Source organism: Gossypium hirsutum, chromosome D13 (genome assembly GCF_007990345.1).
Source record: "Gossypium hirsutum isolate 1008001.06 chromosome D13, Gossypium_hirsutum_v2.1, whole genome shotgun sequence".
NCBI classification, from domain to species: domain Eukaryota; kingdom Viridiplantae; phylum Streptophyta; class Magnoliopsida; order Malvales; family Malvaceae; genus Gossypium; species Gossypium hirsutum.
This window is the reverse complement of record NC_053449.1, coordinates 63,579,106-63,596,334: the sequence shown is the minus strand read 5'-3', so window position 1 is coordinate 63,596,334 and position 17,229 is coordinate 63,579,106. Positions and strand designations below refer to the sequence as shown.

General features: G+C 30.2%; 3 protein-coding genes across 4 annotated transcripts; 2 read left to right on the top strand and 1 right to left on the bottom strand.

Moving 5' to 3' along the window:
- The first annotated feature begins 2,023 nt into the window (after window positions 1-2,023).
- Window positions 2,024-5,651, top strand: LOC107942182 (BTB/POZ and MATH domain-containing protein 4). 2 transcript variants are annotated; one of them, XM_041109606.1, is made up of 4 exons: window positions 2,024-2,550; window positions 3,265-3,610; window positions 3,731-4,010; window positions 5,208-5,651. In XM_041109606.1, the coding sequence occupies exons 1-4, from the start codon at window positions 2,129-2,131 to the stop codon at window positions 5,390-5,392; spliced, it is 1,233 nt and encodes a 410-aa protein (XP_040965540.1). In that variant the 5' UTR covers window positions 2,024-2,128; the 3' UTR covers window positions 5,393-5,651. The 2 variants fall into 2 exon arrangements, with proteins under 2 accessions (XP_040965540.1, XP_040965541.1); XM_041109607.1 differs by having other exon boundaries at window positions 2,049-2,550; window positions 3,731-4,014; window positions 5,176-5,651.
- A 482-nt stretch (window positions 5,652-6,133) lies between these two features.
- On the top strand, window positions 6,134-7,508 carry LOC107942279 (hyccin). Its single transcript, XM_016875946.2, has one exon. It carries the CDS (start codon window positions 6,476-6,478, stop codon window positions 7,436-7,438), a length of 963 nt encoding a protein of 320 aa, XP_016731435.2. The 5' UTR covers window positions 6,134-6,475; the 3' UTR covers window positions 7,439-7,508.
- A 352-nt stretch (window positions 7,509-7,860) lies between these two features.
- On the bottom strand, window positions 7,861-13,005 carry LOC107942357 (non-specific lipid transfer protein GPI-anchored 4). Its single transcript, XM_016876043.2, has 4 exons — window positions 12,491-13,005; window positions 10,247-10,618; window positions 10,016-10,078; window positions 7,861-8,244 (listed from the first exon to the last, which is right to left on the bottom strand). Exons 1-4 carry the CDS (start codon window positions 12,876-12,878, stop codon window positions 8,126-8,128), a joined length of 942 nt encoding a protein of 313 aa, XP_016731532.2. The 5' UTR covers window positions 12,879-13,005; the 3' UTR covers window positions 7,861-8,125.
- Between the last annotated feature and the right edge of the window lie 4,224 nt (window positions 13,006-17,229).

Sequence of the window (17,229 nt, the reverse complement as noted above, 5' to 3'; positions counted from 1 at the left end):
AATGTTTCTTCTTTATGATTCCAATCTATCCCACTTTATTGTAAAATTACATATTTGTATGGTTAATATTCTAATATTCCACATCATATGGATTGTTATATGAAATAAATAGTTACACATTTTAAATTTATTCAAAATTCAATGTGCATAATTTATGATGATCAAAAGATGAAATCATACAAATAATTTTACATGTAAATCAATCTTTTCTTATGTATTTAAAACTCAATCAAATTTTGTAATTTTTTATTTTCAATATAATTTATATTTATCATGTGTGTAATATTTCAAATCAATTCATATTGATTGAGAATGATGTCTTTGTTAATATATTTCTCATATACATTGTTGAGCAATTCTTTTTTAATTTACTGTTTTGGCATGATGGATTATTAAAATATTAATAACATAAAAAGTTCAAAAGGAATACAATTATGTGTAAGATAAAAAAAAACACATGCATATAAATTAACAGTATTTAATGGAAATTATGGATAATAGGTGAAATGTACATATTTCCGGAAGAACATGATTGAGTGATCAATTTGATTAATTTATTTAATGGTGGTAATAATATTTTGGGTGACCAAAATAAAAATATTTTATAATTGTAGAGACTGTTGAGGTAGTTTGCTTCCTAAAACAAAATTTTAAACAAATCACTAGAGATGTTCATGAGTTAGTGTAAGTTTTTTTGGCTTAAGGGTTTGAAATTAAGTCATTTTAATTGACGTTTTTTGAATTGAATTGGAAATTCGTTGGAGTGTCAGTCTGAAGGAGAGTGTTGAACCGACGAATTGGTGGATGGACCGATTCGGCCACCTATCCAATTCTAAAAATATTTATTTGAACGGACTTGATGGTCCCCTCAAGCTCAAACTTCCATCCAACCCAATTGGGTCGAAAGGAAACAAGACAACAAGGGATATATAAAAGAATGCATAGATATTTGAATTTCATTTCTTCAAATTCTATTTTTATTTTCATTATGGTAGTAATTACGTAAATAAAATTACGCTCAAATCTAATTACTTATAACTTTTTAAATTCTCGTACATAATTTAATTTTAAAATTTATTTTTCATATGAGCTTAAGATATAAAAAATTATATTACAAGCATGAACACTTTTAAATGATTATAGTAAAAAAATCTAAAATTATATTACAAAATTTAAAAATTTTCTAAAGTTAAGATAAAAAAGTATATAATACAAAATAATTTGTGTTATAAAAATGTTATAAAAATATTATAATATATTTATTTATAAAAATTATTGTAAAAAAATATCGACATAACTTATTTACGTTCCATGTTATATATTATAAAAATAATAATGTACTTATTTATTAAAAATTGTGTGACAATTATTTACTGCAACTTATTAATAAAAATAAATTTCTAAATTTATAATAAAAATTATATTATTTATAAAAAATATTATTAAAATTGTTAAACCCTTTATAATTTTTTTACAACGTTATATATTATAAACTATATATTATTTTTATATAATTTTCATTTTATAAAAAGAAAAGTTATAACTTAGTATAAATATTTTTCAAAATTAAGTTTATATAATTAAATTAATAGGTTATTTGCGAATTTAAATATTATGTGGTAGATGCTAGTTATGCATATACAAGAGATTTTTTTACACTATATCGACAGGTACAATACTGTTTGAAAAAATTGAGTCAAATACAAGCACCAAAGATAATTCGTGAATTTTTTAATTCGAGACATTCAAATATTCAAAATATGGTTGAGAGAACATATACTGTTTTAAAAAAAAGATTTCTCGCGTAAACAACATAATCTCAGTATAGCATAAAATAACAGTGTTGGATCATACTTTATTCGTAAGTGAAATTTGGAATAATTCATATTTTGAAGAGTACATGAAAATATATCGAGGATTTAGATAAATTTGCATATAATAATTATTTTTTGTTATTTTTTAAAATTATAAATTATATAATTATATAATTACAATATAAAATAGAAATTAACCTTAAAAAAAGTATTATTCTTTATAAATACAAGAAATAAAAAACAAAAAACCTAAATTTCTTAACTTCTACTGCAAATACTTCCTCAATTCGTCTAATCTATCAAATCCAAAACCCATGACGAACGGAGCAACATCGCCGGTGACGGCGGCGACACTGAAGGTTGAGCATAGCCCACTGCTTTCTCCGACCAGCTCCCAGTCGGTGACGGAGACGGTGAACGGTTCCCACCGTTTCGTGATCCAAGGTTACAGCTTAGCCAAAGGGATGGGCATTGGGAAGCACATTGTCAGCGATAATTTCACTGTGGGTGGCTACCGGTGGGCTATTTACTTTTACCCCGATGGTAAAAACCCCGAAGATAGTTCCACTTACGTCTCCGTCTTCATTGCATTGGCTAGCGAAGGCACCGATGTTAGGGCCTTGTTCGAGCTTACGCTTATGGATCAGAGCGGCAAAGGCAAACATAAGGTTCATAGCCATTTCGATCGGTCCCTTGAGAGTGGACCTTATACCCTCAAATATCGCGGCAGTATGTGGTAGGGTTTTAATCTTTTTACTCTTTTAAGTTTCTTTAATCGAATGTTTACAAATCGAATGAATACATGCTCTGTGGAAAAGCGATTGGTAGAAAATGGAATAATTTCAATTGATTGAAAATGAATGAACTATTCTGTATAAAAAAACAGATACAGTTTTAATTTTAGTTTGTGAAATAAGAACAAGTAGCGGAAACAACAATGCTGCGGCCAATTTTCATGCTCTTGAACAAATGTCTGTGATATTCCTTGCCATTGGACAAGTAGGAGAATTTTGATGTTGGAAGTGGGAACTATATATGGATTAACTTGTTTAAGTTCTACTCTGTATGTGCACGTATGATATGGTAAATTATGCTTTATGAGGTTTCGGCTAGAACTTATGATCAAAATCTATTGTTTATTAGCTTTCGATTTCAATTTGAAACATAAGTATTTTCTAAGCAAGGTGATAATGCTATTTCCATGGCGGGTATAAAGTGTTTTGCTGTGGAAGAATTTGTGTTTTGTCCAATGCTATTTTTATGTACTTTTTGTCATCTGGTTGTATGCGGTTTGAAGTCTTTACTTATTTGATTATATTGTCGATCTGATAAGGCCTACTCTATAGGCTTTATCTGATTGAATAGAATCCGCAGATGGTCTACCTGTTGTCCATGTTCAGTTTACCGGATGTAAATTATTGTTCTTTCTCCCATGTTTTCATTAATCTAGGGGATACAAGCGCTTTTTCAGACGAGCATTACTTGAAACATCAGATTACCTCAAGGATGACTGCTTGATAATAAATTGTACGGTTGGAGTTGTTGTGTCGGTGATAGATTGTTCACGACTACACTCAATTCAAGTGCCAGAGTCTGATATAGGAGCACATTTTGGTATGCTGCTAGAAAATATGGAAGGTTCAGATATTACATTTGATGTGGCTGGAGAAAAGTTTCATTCTCATAAGTTGGTATTGGCTGCTCGATCCCCTGTTTTCCGATCTGAAATTTTTGATGGGGTGGACGAGCAAAAGAAAGAGATGGTTATCACCGATCTAGAACCTAGGGTTTTTAAGGTGAGAAGCCTTTTACATCTTTCTTTCTGGCATTCCTCTAAGGGCATAATCTGGTTCTTGTTCTTTCGATTGTATTTTTTAGTCATTATCATTTTTTGTTGTTGTTGCTGTGTCAAATAGGCCTTGTTGCACTTTATTTACAGAGACACTCTTTCGGAAGATGTGGAAAGTGTTGAGTCTAGTTCTGCTTCCTTGTCATCAGTATCCGAAACACTAATAGCTAAATTGTTAGCGGCAGCAGATAGGTATTGTCTAGAGAGACTGAAATTAATGTGTGAATCTCGTCTCTGCAAGAATATATCTGTAAATTCTGTTGCCAAAATTCTAGCTTTGGCTGATGAATATCATGCTACGGAATTAAAAGCTGTTTGTCTCAGATTTGCTGCTGAAAACCTTCCAGGTCCGTTAACCTTCTTCAACTTTATGCATTTTGCTTATATCATCATCAATTAGATTTTAAAAATGTGGTGAAAACTAATAGTTATTGAAACGTAGAACCACTACTTGTTTGATCTTGTTATTTCTCTGCAAGATGAAATCCTACTTCAAGACATTATGTTAGAAGAAAACATCTCTCTTGTCGCGACAATAAATCCATGTCATGATTAAGGCTTGTTGGCTCTAAGAGTTTGAATTATAGTCGACTGTTATAGCTGTAAAAGTACTATGGAGGCCCTTGTACTAAGGGTCAGATTGCATTTTGCCCCTTTTACTCAAAAAATGCGTAAATTAATCTTTGTACATTAGGTTAAAAGAGCAAATTGGTTATTTTTATAAAAATTTTCATTTATTTCTACTGTTAAAAACTAGCATGTTTGAAGGAATTAACTAGACAATTATATGTGGTGTGCCACCCCTACCTTATTCTGATATGCAGGGACCAGTTTTTAGTAGAAGAAATGGATGAAATTTTTAGCAGAAGAACTAGTTTGCTTTTTTATTTAATGTACAAGGACTAGTTTGTCCATTTTTGAGTAGAGGGGGCAAAATCCAATTCAACTCTTAGTACAATGGTCTCCATGGTAACTTTACCCTTTTATAGCTGGCATTAATACATGTTTGGTGGAAAATGATTCATAGCTCAGCTGCTGTATTTGTTATACATGAATAGGTGAGCCCAACTATACCCATAGATAAACATTATATATTTAAGGGATCCGGAGCACCAAACTAATCAGTTAGAAGTTTTGTTTTATATATATATAAATTACCTTTTGAGTAAAAGTTATTAGGTGGGTTTATATTGCATGTTGAGCAACTGAACATGTCAGGCTATGTACTCTTTTCTTCGCATGAGGGGTACAAGCCCCTGCCTCATGGTGCGATATTTTCGTGCTATGTCTTCTTCATAGGTCAGTTAGGGCATGTTAGACCATATGCTTTAGTAAAGTTGTGGATTGAGTTGTAGGTATCATAGGGAGCTTGTTCATGTGCTGAGGCTGCAGTTTTCATGTGCAAGCTTATTGTTCTTCGATCTTGATTTGACGAACTTAGCTGTCTTTCCGAGAAATTTCTAAAACCAAGAACGAAACTATGAAACTTGAAGGGCTATATGTTATTTTCAGATCCCGGTCTCTAACTTGTGTTCTTATAGCAGCTGTCATGCGATCAGACGGCTTCGAATACTTAAAAGACAACTGCCCTTCACTTCAGTCAGAGCTCCTCAAAACCATCGCAGGTTGCGAGGAAGATTATAGCAGTGGCGGAAAATCACGAAGCGTATGGGCACAACTCTCAGACGGCACTGATACAAATGGCAGGAGAGTCAGGCAAAGAACATGACCGGAAGATGATTGATTGTTCAAATTGTAAATGTATTCGAATTCGATCATGTAGCTGAGAGAGAGAGAATGGAATTTTGTAGATTTGGGTGAGTTTTTGTAAATCTCTGGTAAGTGCCATTGCTAACAAGTTTTTGTCATTTTGGAAATGGAGATGCAACAACTGTGAATTCTACTGTATAATACCTTCCCCTTTTGTATGGCCTTTAAATGATAAATTAAATTGATCATTTAAGTAAATCAACAAATAATTACAATAATTATCCTTCTTATTAGAAGCCATGCAGACTTTCAATTGAAATGTATATCTTGAAATATTTCAAGTTTACCCTTTTTTATAGTTTTAAACAGCTATTTGAAAAATTTTTATTTATGTTACTGAAAAGTTTTTAAATAAGTCATTAGACAGTTAAGTTTTATTTTTTAAAATTTAGTTAATGAGTACCAAGTGATAATTCGACAATTGGTATGGTGGATCAATACTCATCAACAAGTAGTAGAATATATTTTAAATCTAAGTTGATCACATGATCCATGATGAAGGTTAAAGAAGACATGTGTTTAAATTTTAGTTCATAAATTCATGAATTTAAAAGCTATTTCATAAAATAAAAAATTACAAATTGCAGAAGAGAATGAAAAGAAAAGCTTTCAATTGGTGTAAGTAGTGTAAACAGAAAACCATACAACAATAATTTCAACAACTTGATGACTTAAATAAAAAATTTTGAATTATTCAGTGACCATTATATAACTTTTCAAATTTGAGTAATCAAAATGTAAACTTACTAAAAACGTTTTTAGTTACATTTAAGTGAAATTTACCTTTTTTTATAATCGGAATATATTTAATTTTAAAGTTCCATTAATTTTTTTAACTAAATTTAGAAAAAAAAGGGAGAAGAAGAAGAAGAGAAGAGTGGATATTATTTAGCTTAGTAGAAGGTAATCCTATTTTTCCTCCTTAATTATCTCCCCTAATTTCAACTTTAAACTAAATTTAAAAAAAAACATATAAAAATATAAGAAAAAAAGTGTACTCCATTAAAAAGCTTAATTATTTCCCTTCATTCTTCATTCACCAATGTCATCCTCCAACCCCGGCTCCCCCTCCGCCACCGCCACCTCATCCTCATCGGCATCATCATTCTCTTCCAAAGCTCATTCATGTATCCAAGCCCTTTCTTCCATCCTGTCCACCGTCCCTTCCTCCGTCTCTTCTTCCTCTTCCCTCCTTCACGACCCCACCGTTTCTTCCCAAATCTCCACCCTCCTCCGTGACCCAGACTCCGGTTCCGGCGACAACAACCTCTGTCGTTGGCTTTACGACACTTTCCATTCCCCTGACCCAGAACTAAAGCTCGTCGTCCTCCGTTTTGTCCCCATAGTAGCCGGCATTTACCTCTCCCGTATCGCTTTACGTAAATCCCTCGCCGGTTTCGAAGCCATTTTATTAGCTCTTTACGCCCACGAAACCACCGCACGCGACGGTCAACCGATAAGCGTCAACGTTCCTGATTTAACCCAACCCAGTATTTACCATGAAGCTAAATCATCAGTAAAAACCCAAGCAACTGAATTAAACCTAGCTGTCATCTCACCAACATTAGAACCCCATGGCACCATGAGATCATCAAGAAGAGCAAGAATCGTCGGTGTAGCCTTAGAGTTATATTACAGTAAAATATCTCAAATGCCAGTGAGTTCAAAGCTCGAGTTTTGTGAGTTTTGTGATATTTGGGCTACAGGGATTCAAAACAAACCATCTTCATCTTCATCATCGAAACAAAAGACAATACTATTGCCATGGGAATTATTACAGCCAAGTTTAAGGATATTAGGACATTGTTTATTGGGTGCACATAAAAGTAAAAAACTGTATGAAGCTGCTTCAATAGCGACCAAGAGTTTATATGAGAGATCGTTGCATGATATTGATGCTAAAGCTATTTTAGCAACCAGCAGTCTTCTTCGACTTGAAAAAATGGCTTTGGATCCTAAACTTAACGTTGATCATACTGAAATTGATATGTCTTTGGCTTTGTAAATATTTCATATATACACATTATTTTTGTAATGTTTTAATTGATTTTTAGTCTAATTTGTGTTTACCAAAATTGATAAATTAGTTTTTCTTCAAGTTATTAAATTTCGTAATTTACGAAAAAAATTTAAAGTTACTGAGATTAAACCATGGATTTACGTCCTTATTGACAATAATGTATTCAAACTCACGTCTTCTTATATTGATAATAATGTCGATATCAATCGAGTTAATATTCAATCCGCATATATAATATTAAATTTAGTAATATAAAAAATCTTTCCTAAACTGGTAATAATTCTTAATTAGTGTTATTTTTATATTTATTTATTTTTCAAACAACTTCTTAAACTACAAATATATTTTAATAATCAACAAAAGAAATTGCATTAGAATTAAAACCATTTTGTGATTAAAAAAAATCATTGGCAATGCTTCCTCTTAACATTTAAATTAATCAAAGTTATAGCCAAATGCCAAACCCTATAATTCAAATTAACAATGATAGAATCTCAATGAAATAAATCTCATAAGAAACTCTTACAAATTATTGGTGTCTCTTCTCTAGACATTGTCTCTCCTCACTAAAAAAAAGAAAAAAACTGCAAAACATATATAAATATAAATATAAATATAGTAAATGAATATTAATGGAGGAAAATAAGTTTTAATAATGGGAAAATAAGAGCTTTAAATCCCAAAAAGCATGGGAAGAAAGGCAATTGGTAAGGCAATGAAGGAAGCCAGACCAAATATTTCCATGTTTGAAGCACCAGTGTTGCTTCCTTTTGAAGGGCCTGGAGCTAATCCTTCACGATGAGGGGAAATTCTTAGTAAAAATTACCAATTATTCATGTATCAAATTTATATAACTATATAAAAATTTTAAAATATAATAAAATATGTAAATATCACATGATTACACAAATTGTCTACCTCGACAAAAAATAGTATAAATATTTTAAATTTAATTATAAATTTTTAAAAGATAAAAATATTATTTTATCATTTATTAATTTATATTTTCATCATTTATTAAAAAAAATTCTCATTTTAAAAGGTAAAGTGCTTTATAATATATTAATTTATAATTTTATAATTTTAAATTTAACTTAACACAATTTTTTATTTTTACAGGGTCAACAAGTTTTCTGCCTCCCTTAAATTCACCCAGCCACTCTTCAAACAAGGGTACAAATACAGCCACATGTCTCATTTAATTTTCTTTTCACTACACCGTAAAGGTGCCATATTCTAAATTGTAGCGTCTAAAAGTTCCACAAACTTTCAACATTATATATAAGGTGTAAATTACAGTTAATTACTCAATTTTTATGATATTTTCATTTTGGATATAAAATCTTTTCAAATTGGTCACTCTACTTTTAAGGCGTTTTCATTTTAATTATTCAACTTTTAAGGCGTTTTCATTTTAATTATTCAAGTGCTAAATCTCTAACGACATTTAACTGTACACACCACATTATATTTGCACTTTCATTTTTGTATTAAAACATGTTAACCAATTTGTTACTATAACATTAAAATTAATTAATTAATTTAATCTCATTTAAATTTTTTTAAATTTTATTTATTTTTTTAAATTTTCTTTAACGAAATCAGCTCAAATAACTCATATTTAATAATTGTAAAGAAAAGAAAAAAATACTTACAATTAATTAAATTAATTGCTTGCTCTTTGTTTGGGTAAATAAGTGATAAAAGAATTATAAATTTTGTTTGGAATAGAAGATAAAATTAATTAATTTAATTAATTGCAAATATTTTTCTTTGCTTTTAGCTTAATATCATATACTCGACAACAACAAAAAAAGAGAGTTTTGTAGACAACTATTAAAGACAATAATTTTTATTCTTAATTTTTGAAAATAATTTCAAAAAATAAAAAAAAAATTTGTTGAAATTTTTATATCGGTTGATAATGTCAACCGATTTGCTATTGTAATTTTGAATCTTAATATTTAAAGATTTATATTTCAAAACCCAAATTTAAAATTTTCAACAATGGGATAAACAAGTACAATTTGACCATTTTTGTGTATTATTTTAATTTCTATCATTTATTCACTTTAATTTTGAGTTTTTTTTACCCTAATCAATACTCCAAAAAGATATTTTTTTGTGACCAAAATGAATATGTAAACATGATATGACATGTACAATTAACCACAATTAGAGAATTAACGCTTGAGCGATTAAAATGAAAGCAACCTAAAAGTTGGATGACCAAATTGCAAAGATTTCATTTTGGGAGACCAAAATGAAAATGCCTTAAAAGTTGAGTGACCAACTTGGAAATTTACCCATGATAATTGTTTTAATGGAATTAAAAAAAATTCATAAACCAAATTATGGAGGGTTTTTTTTACTGCCAATATCTAATTATACTCCATATATACACACACCAACTTTCGGTAGAAATTCAAGATTTACCATCTTTCAACGAAAAAATATAAGTTTTTTTTTTTTGAAATTCGCACTAAAATAGTTGATAATAAGATCATTTCAACAATAATATTTGTAAAGTAAGTTAGAATTAAAAGAAAGAAAACGAAGTACCTGGTGATAAAGATACTTCAGTGCCTGAAGTTGGAACCCCAATTGGAGCGCCACCATTGATAGCTGCAGGAATTCAATTCGAGATAAAAATCAATTTTGTGATTACGTATTTGCAATATATTTAACTTATAATGTTGGAGATAATGATTAAGTTAAATAAATATCTCGATTGATATTTTATCCATACTTTTAAGACTTAATTAAATTCTTAAAAGAAAGTAATATACTTACTAGAGCAGAGACTAACGGGAGGGGTTTTAACATGGCAAACATTAGGTAGCTTAAGAGCTCTATCGATGTCAATGTCGACCCCATAACTCGAGGTCGCGTTTTTATCCAACAATAAACATAAACACTGAGGGCTGCTTTCCACGAGCCCGGCCAACTCCGGGCAACAAGGTTTGTCCGGCTTCGTTAGGTTGCTTCCAGCCGTCACGTACCCCAAACAATCCGACAAGTTAAACAAGTTTGTCATGCAGTCCGGTGTTGGTGCCATGGCGGATGGAGACGGTCCGTATGCTACGGAACCTGTTGGCTCGGATGCTGGCGACACAAGTCCTTCAGTGCTTTGAGTTGGAACTCCGATTGGAGCCCCGATGATAGCTGTTTGAATTCATGGAAATAAATGTTAATACTTCAACTATTAAATTTAAAGTTCAAGGTTTATGTAAATGAATAAAACTTGATTTTAAAGTTTGATTAAGTTCTATTTTTAAAATTTTGAGACGAGAATTGGATTACAAATTGTTAATATCAATTAAAATTTTAATGATAATAATATTTACATTAAATATAATATGTGATAATAATTTTTTTACCTAGAATCCAAAATTTTAAACCTTAATCCTGAACTTTAAATCTCAAACATGAACTTTTGAACCGCAAATTCAAAACTCAAACTTTAAATTTCAAATAATTTGAGGTTCGAAATTTAGGATTTGAGATTTAAGATTTGAGATTTCAGGACTATGGTTCAAGATAAAAAAAATTACTAAAATTATGTATTAACATAAAAAAATTTATTGAAATATAATTAAATAATTAAAAATTATGAATAATATGAGAAAATTACATAAAATAATTTCTCGTGTGAAAATTAACAATTTTTACGATTTTTTTTAAAAATAACATTAATGTTTTGGTAATAAAATCTTATTTAAATGAAAAAGGCAGTGTGCACGTGATTCATTTATTTGGAAAAAAGACAGAGCGGTAAAATTAGTTGAGAGCTAACCGAGAAACCTTAAATGCCCCCATCAAACATATTAAATGAGACCCAACTATATCCCCCCCATCACCCAAACTATTCTTTAAATATAATGTATAAAAATTAACATTAAAAAATAAAATAAAAAATATCATGAATATATGTATTAACCAAAATTTATATGATTTATAAATATATTATGTTTCTACTATTATAGACTATATAAAACAGCCTCGGGAAATAATAAATTCCACAGTCAAAGCTTCATTTCAAAGTATATTATTAAATGTGATTATATATTAATACTTTTACCATTAAAAATATATTTTTAAAAAATACTATAAAATCACTCATATTGTGTTATCAAAAAAAAATCCTACTCATCGATAGAGCCTTAGTTCAATTAGAATGGATATTTTTGTCAATATAAGAAGACATGAGTTTAAGTACGCTAAAACATATTATTCTTTTATTTATGAATTTTATGAGACTATAAGTAAATTTAGAAATTGTATTAAAAAGAACCAATATAATTCATATTGTAATTATCTTTGAAAATGTTGGGTTAATTCTAACAAATGTTTTCAAACTATGGTCCAAATGTTAAATTGGTCCAAAAACTTCAAGATGTTTTAATTAAGTTTTCAATATTTTAATATCATATCAATCAAGTAGTTCTAGTTGGATAAAATATTGAGCATATTTAAAACACGTAAATCAAATTATACACATGTGTATACTTAATGCATAACAGCTTAGATTCAATGTAATAAAATAAAATATAATCCACCTAAATTGTTAACGTCTATCTTTTTCGAAAACATAAGATCTAAAGTTATACATATCAATTTTGAATTGACATTTGAAGCTTAAATTTATGAAATACTAACGGAAAAGACCATCTTGATATAAAGAATATTCTAAAAAAATTTAAAAATTTAATTACAATATTTTTAAACTTTCGAACCAAATTTAAAATCGAAAGTATAGTTTGAAAATATCTTACAATTAACGCTAACAATTATAACAAATTTGAGTTCAATATTTAATTCTCCTCGTTATATTCATCCAATAACTAAATAAACAATTAAAAAAATCTATAAATCAATTCAATCAGTTTTCCTGTTTTAATTTTCGGTTGTTATTTTCTCACTCAAAATTATTCAATCCTTTACCCGCCAATTCTCAATCCAAACAACAAGACCAGTTATACTCCATCAAAAATTCATGAAAGGTTGTAAAAAAAGAAGAGGGAAAGGTAGAATTACCAGAACAAAGACTAACAGGAGGGGTTTTGACATGGCAAACATTAGGCAGCTTAAGAGCTCTTTCCATGTCAATGTTGATCCCATAGTTCGCCGTCGCATTCTTATCCATCAAATAGCACAAGCATTGAGGGCTACTTTCCACTAGCCCAGCCAATTCCGGACAGCAAGGCTTGTCCGGCTTCGTCAAGTTGCTTCCGGCCTCCACGTACGTCAAACAATCCGATAAGTTGAGCAAGTTCGTCATACAGTCCGGCGTCGGTGCCATGGCGGACGGCGACATGGCCATCGCTGGATCAGCTGCCGGTGCCTGCGCCGATGTCGCCGCGCCGCCGTAAAAAGCCGTTACGAGGATGGCGGCAACTAGGATCGTCGTTTGCTTCGCTGCCATTTTTTTTGTCGGTGAAAGCTAAGAGAATAGTAAAAGATTTTTGAAATTTGAGAGGTGAAGATGTTGGTAGTTATATTGAAGATAGTTGCAAATTTGAAAGCTCGAATTAATGTCAATCCGAAATTAAATTCCAATTTATTGTAACCACCAACCAAATTTTTAAATTTTGTTTGTTTGAAATGTTACTTTGGTAGTTATATTAAATTTCGATTAAATTAAAAAATTAATCATATTATATTTTAATTCTTGCAATATTATTTTTGAAGGGATAAATATTAAATTTATATTTTTTAATATACAATGTGGGTAAAAGTAATATAGAGGTTAGAAGTACGATTATATTTTATTTTATTCTGAAAAAAATGAGTAAATTAATCTTTATACATTAAATTAAAGAGATCAGTAATCGTTTATATTAAAAATTTCATTCATTTGTACTGTCAAAAATTAACATGATTGACCAACAAGTGATTGGGTGCAATAGTAAGATATATTGCACTCCCAATAAGAAGACTCAAGTTCGAAACTTGGAGATGATTTTGTTGAGAGAGACAGCTACGAACCCTGAATATAGATCGTAAAACGAACATGAAGTAAACCAAAAAAAAAAGCATGATTGACAAAATAACCATTTAATGACATATGATGTGTCACATGTACCTCATGCTCAACTCAATGATCAAACCTGAAGTATAAGATTATTACGTTCATTATCAGAATAAAATATAATCGATTTTATTCCAATGCGAACCCTATAGATAGTCAAAGTAAACAAATTACTTGGATTTGAATTAGGGGTGGTGGCACTAGAGACAAGTGGTGGTCCTCAACCATCTCTTCTCCATGGCTTTATGTTGCATGGTATTAATGTGCTAATTGGTTACCACAAAAGATGTTTCCTTTTAATTAAACCCTAATTGCTAAACCTAACCAAACTTAGGTATACGGGGGTTGCAATTTTCCAAAAGGCTTATAAACATAACGTCTTACTCAATGGCCTAACAGCTTCCTTCACTTAATTCGTATTTCCCTTTAAATAGGAGAAAAATACAAGTTTAATCGTATTTAAATTCATGTCTTTTTACTTGTTATAATAGTAATAATATTAACTAAAGTTAGGCTCAATCAATATTAATATTTTTTTTGAGAAATTTTCTTGTTACTTTTAAGATTTTGTAAAAATACATGACAACATAAAATTAAAATTGCATTTTGGCTCCCAAAATTTATAATTTATTTCTATTCCTCCAGTATAATTTTTTTAACATTAATCTTATCATATCTGCTATGTTTTATATAACACCTAAAACTATTCATAGTCCCTCTCCAACCCCTAAATAAAAGAATAACGATTCAACGCACTCGAATCCTCATCCTCCTGCACTAGCAATAATGCCGATTCTAATCAAGTTAAGACTCAACCAGCCCCCAGCATAATTTTTTAATTTCACTTGTGGCTGACACCATTGGATCTAGATAAGAAAAAATATTTCCAAGCCTCAATCCGACTCATGATTACTTTTAGCGCAGTTCTCAAATTGAATAATTCTGAAAAAACCCACGTATACATAACAAGAGATTTAAGTATAAATAAATCTGAAAATAATCTAAACATAATTTGAATAAAGTAGAGGTTTGTATTATGTGATCATATAGAGTAGGATCAAACAACAATAATCCCTAATTTGAGCGCTCAAAAAACAATCCACCATTTTTTCAAAACCCCTATAAATCACAACCCCATAAATATTTAAACAATTAGTCCACAAACCATCATCCGTTACCCATAAATATTCAAAGAAAACATAATGAATAAAATTTGAAGAAAATAGAATGAATTAAAACAAAAACCTTAACAGTAACTCAACAGGCGTGATTTGAACCCATGTTACTTTTGGGCAGAGGCTGATCTAGGGGAGGCTGGCAGGGCCCCAGTCCCCCCTAAAATGAAAAATTGACAATTTAGGCCCTTTAGAAAATTTAAAAATTTAAATTAATAAAGGTAATTTTGTCCCCTCTTGAAAATGATAAAATTTGATTTAATCCTTTAAAAATTATAAATATATAGATTATTAAAAATTATAATTTAATTTTAGCCTCCTAATTTTTTTTGACTTAACTCTTGCATCTAGAGCGACAAACATCCCAATTACCAGGCCAACATATGGGGTTTAAAACCACCAAAATTTTTTAAAAATAAAGAAGACTGAAACTAAAATTTGAAGAAAAAATATTAATAAAGAGGCTGTGACAAGTAACTAACTTAGAGGCCACTCCACCATCAACAAAGTCAAATTTTAACTTTAGAAAGTTGAGTGGCTAAGGTTTTTTCTTCTTCTTAACAATCCTCTGGTTTTAGTTTTTCTTTTGTTTTAGTACTATATTTATATTTTTATCATATTTGAATTAATAATATTGATTAATTAAATTTTATTATCAGTGCTGGAAGATTTTCATATCAGATATGATGTATTGATGTTCATGATATTTTTTTTATAATTTAAGTTAAAAAATTAAACATAGAATTTATATTAGGCATAGATTGTTGAGATCAAATTATGTTTGTCGTCTATATGCTATGTTTAAATTTAAAATTTAGTATCTATTCTTTAATTTTATATAATTTGGTTTCTCTACATAATATCATTAGTCGGTTGAAATAGTTGATAACCTTAATTATTTTGGTCAAAATGTTGAGGTCAAATTTTCTTAAAAATACCTGTTCCAACTTCATGTAGAAATATATATAGTGTTACAGAGGTGTTTCTGAGAGAAATTAACGTAATCATTTTAATTGTTATAGCTAAGGATGTTAATTATTTTGATCAACTAATGTCATTATAAAAGCAGACTATCAAATTACATCAAATTAATGAAGATTGAATCTCAAATGTGAGCATAACAGAGAGATCGAAATTACAAATCTATCATGATCTTATAATGATTAAAAAATAATAGTAGTGTTTTCAATTTGTCTAAATAATTAGGACCCTTAATATTTTTAGTAGTTGATGTGAATTTTTCTTTTTAGTTTCCTGAGATATCCACTAGAGCGAACCTAGTAACTAATTTTTCGCATTCTGTAAGCCCATCAAGTAGATTGATAACAATACTCATATCAATACTCTTTAATCCATAAATAGAAGGATAATGCACTTTAGCACTCAAACCCACATATTCCTACATTAATAACAATACTCATATCAATCGGATTAAGATTCAATGTACTATCATTAAGTATTTTTAAATGTTATTCTTACCTTATTATTTCTAAACTTAAAAAATGTATCTTTGGATTTTCCCTATCTTGGGTCATTTGCTTAATGAGGCCCATTCAATGTTGGGCAGGCTTATTGAGTTATATTATGGCTTGTTTTATGTTTGGGTTTGATTGTCTTTATTACATATATTCGGTTGAATTGAGTTCTTGCCAAAAACTAGGCACGAGCACAAAGCTCGTTATGGTCACAGCCGCATCAAGATCAACCATCTTGATAAGACCGTGATTATTCGTCATTAACCAGCCCTATCACTCTGTTACATTAGGTTGTATAACCAACCTAACAAAAATGACAAACACATTAATAAAAGACAAATACATGACTTACAAGTAGACCTGTCCATGGGCTGGGAGGCCCGGCCCGGCCCGCCCAAAATATGGGAGGGTTTGGGTAAAAATATAGGCCCGAAATATGAGTTTGAGCAAAAAAATGAGGCCCATTTAAAAAATGGGCCGGGCTCGGGCTCAACTTTTTTGGCCCGAGCCCGGCCCAAATATAATAAGTATATATTTTTTATTTTTATTTTTATTTTTAAAATACTTTAAATTTTTTTATTTTTTTGTGTTTATTAAAAATCAAGCCGGGCCGGGCCGGGCTCGGGCTTATTTTTTTTGCAGGGCCGGGCCTGGGCAAAATTTTAGGCCCATATTTCGGGCCGGGCCCGAGCCTAAGAGGAGGGCCGAAATTTTTTTCCGGGCCCAACCTGGCCCGGCCCATGGATAGGTCTACTTACAAGTTTTCTCCTTAAATACTTCTGTGAATCTCTGAATTGTCTCTGATCTGCTAACAACATCCTTATCGTATTATACTACATATTGATTAAAGGGCGAAGTCCAAAAAAAAAAATTTGGTGGGGCGGAATTAAGTTGTATATTTTTACAATAATAAAAGTACAATTTCACAATTTTAATTGTCTATATCTTTATAATTTTTAAAAGATTAAATCAATTTTCTTTTATCATTCCAGTGGTCAAAGTACAATTTTATCATTACTACTTTAAAATTTTATAAATTATAAATAGACTAAAAGAGAATTTTCCTTTCTAGGAAGATAAGGGCCATCGCCAACC

Excerpts from the sequence above, each read along its gene's own strand:
- LOC107942357 (XM_016876043.2), bottom strand. The coding sequence starts at position 12,878 with ATGGCAGCGAAGCAAACGACGATCCTAGTTGCCGCCATCCTCGTAACG. Across the intron at positions 10,619-12,490 it reads TCCTGTTAGTCTTTGTTCTG|CTATCATCGGGGCTCCAATC; the intron begins GTAATTCTACCT and ends GAATTCAAACAG. Across the intron at positions 10,079-10,246 it reads TCCCGTTAGTCTCTGCTCTA|CTATCAATGGTGGCGCTCCA; the intron begins GTAAGTATATTA and ends GAATTCCTGCAG.
- LOC107942182 (XM_041109607.1), top strand. The coding sequence starts at position 2,129 with ATGACGAACGGAGCAACATCGCCGGTGACGGCGGCGACACTGAAGGTT. Across the intron at positions 2,551-3,264 it reads AAATATCGCGGCAGTATGTG|GGGATACAAGCGCTTTTTCA; the intron begins GTAGGGTTTTAA and ends TCATTAATCTAG. Across the intron at positions 3,611-3,730 it reads TAGAACCTAGGGTTTTTAAG|GCCTTGTTGCACTTTATTTA; the intron begins GTGAGAAGCCTT and ends TGTGTCAAATAG.
- LOC107942279 (XM_016875946.2), top strand. The coding sequence starts at position 6,476 with ATGTCATCCTCCAACCCCGGCTCCCCCTCCGCCACCGCCACCTCATCC.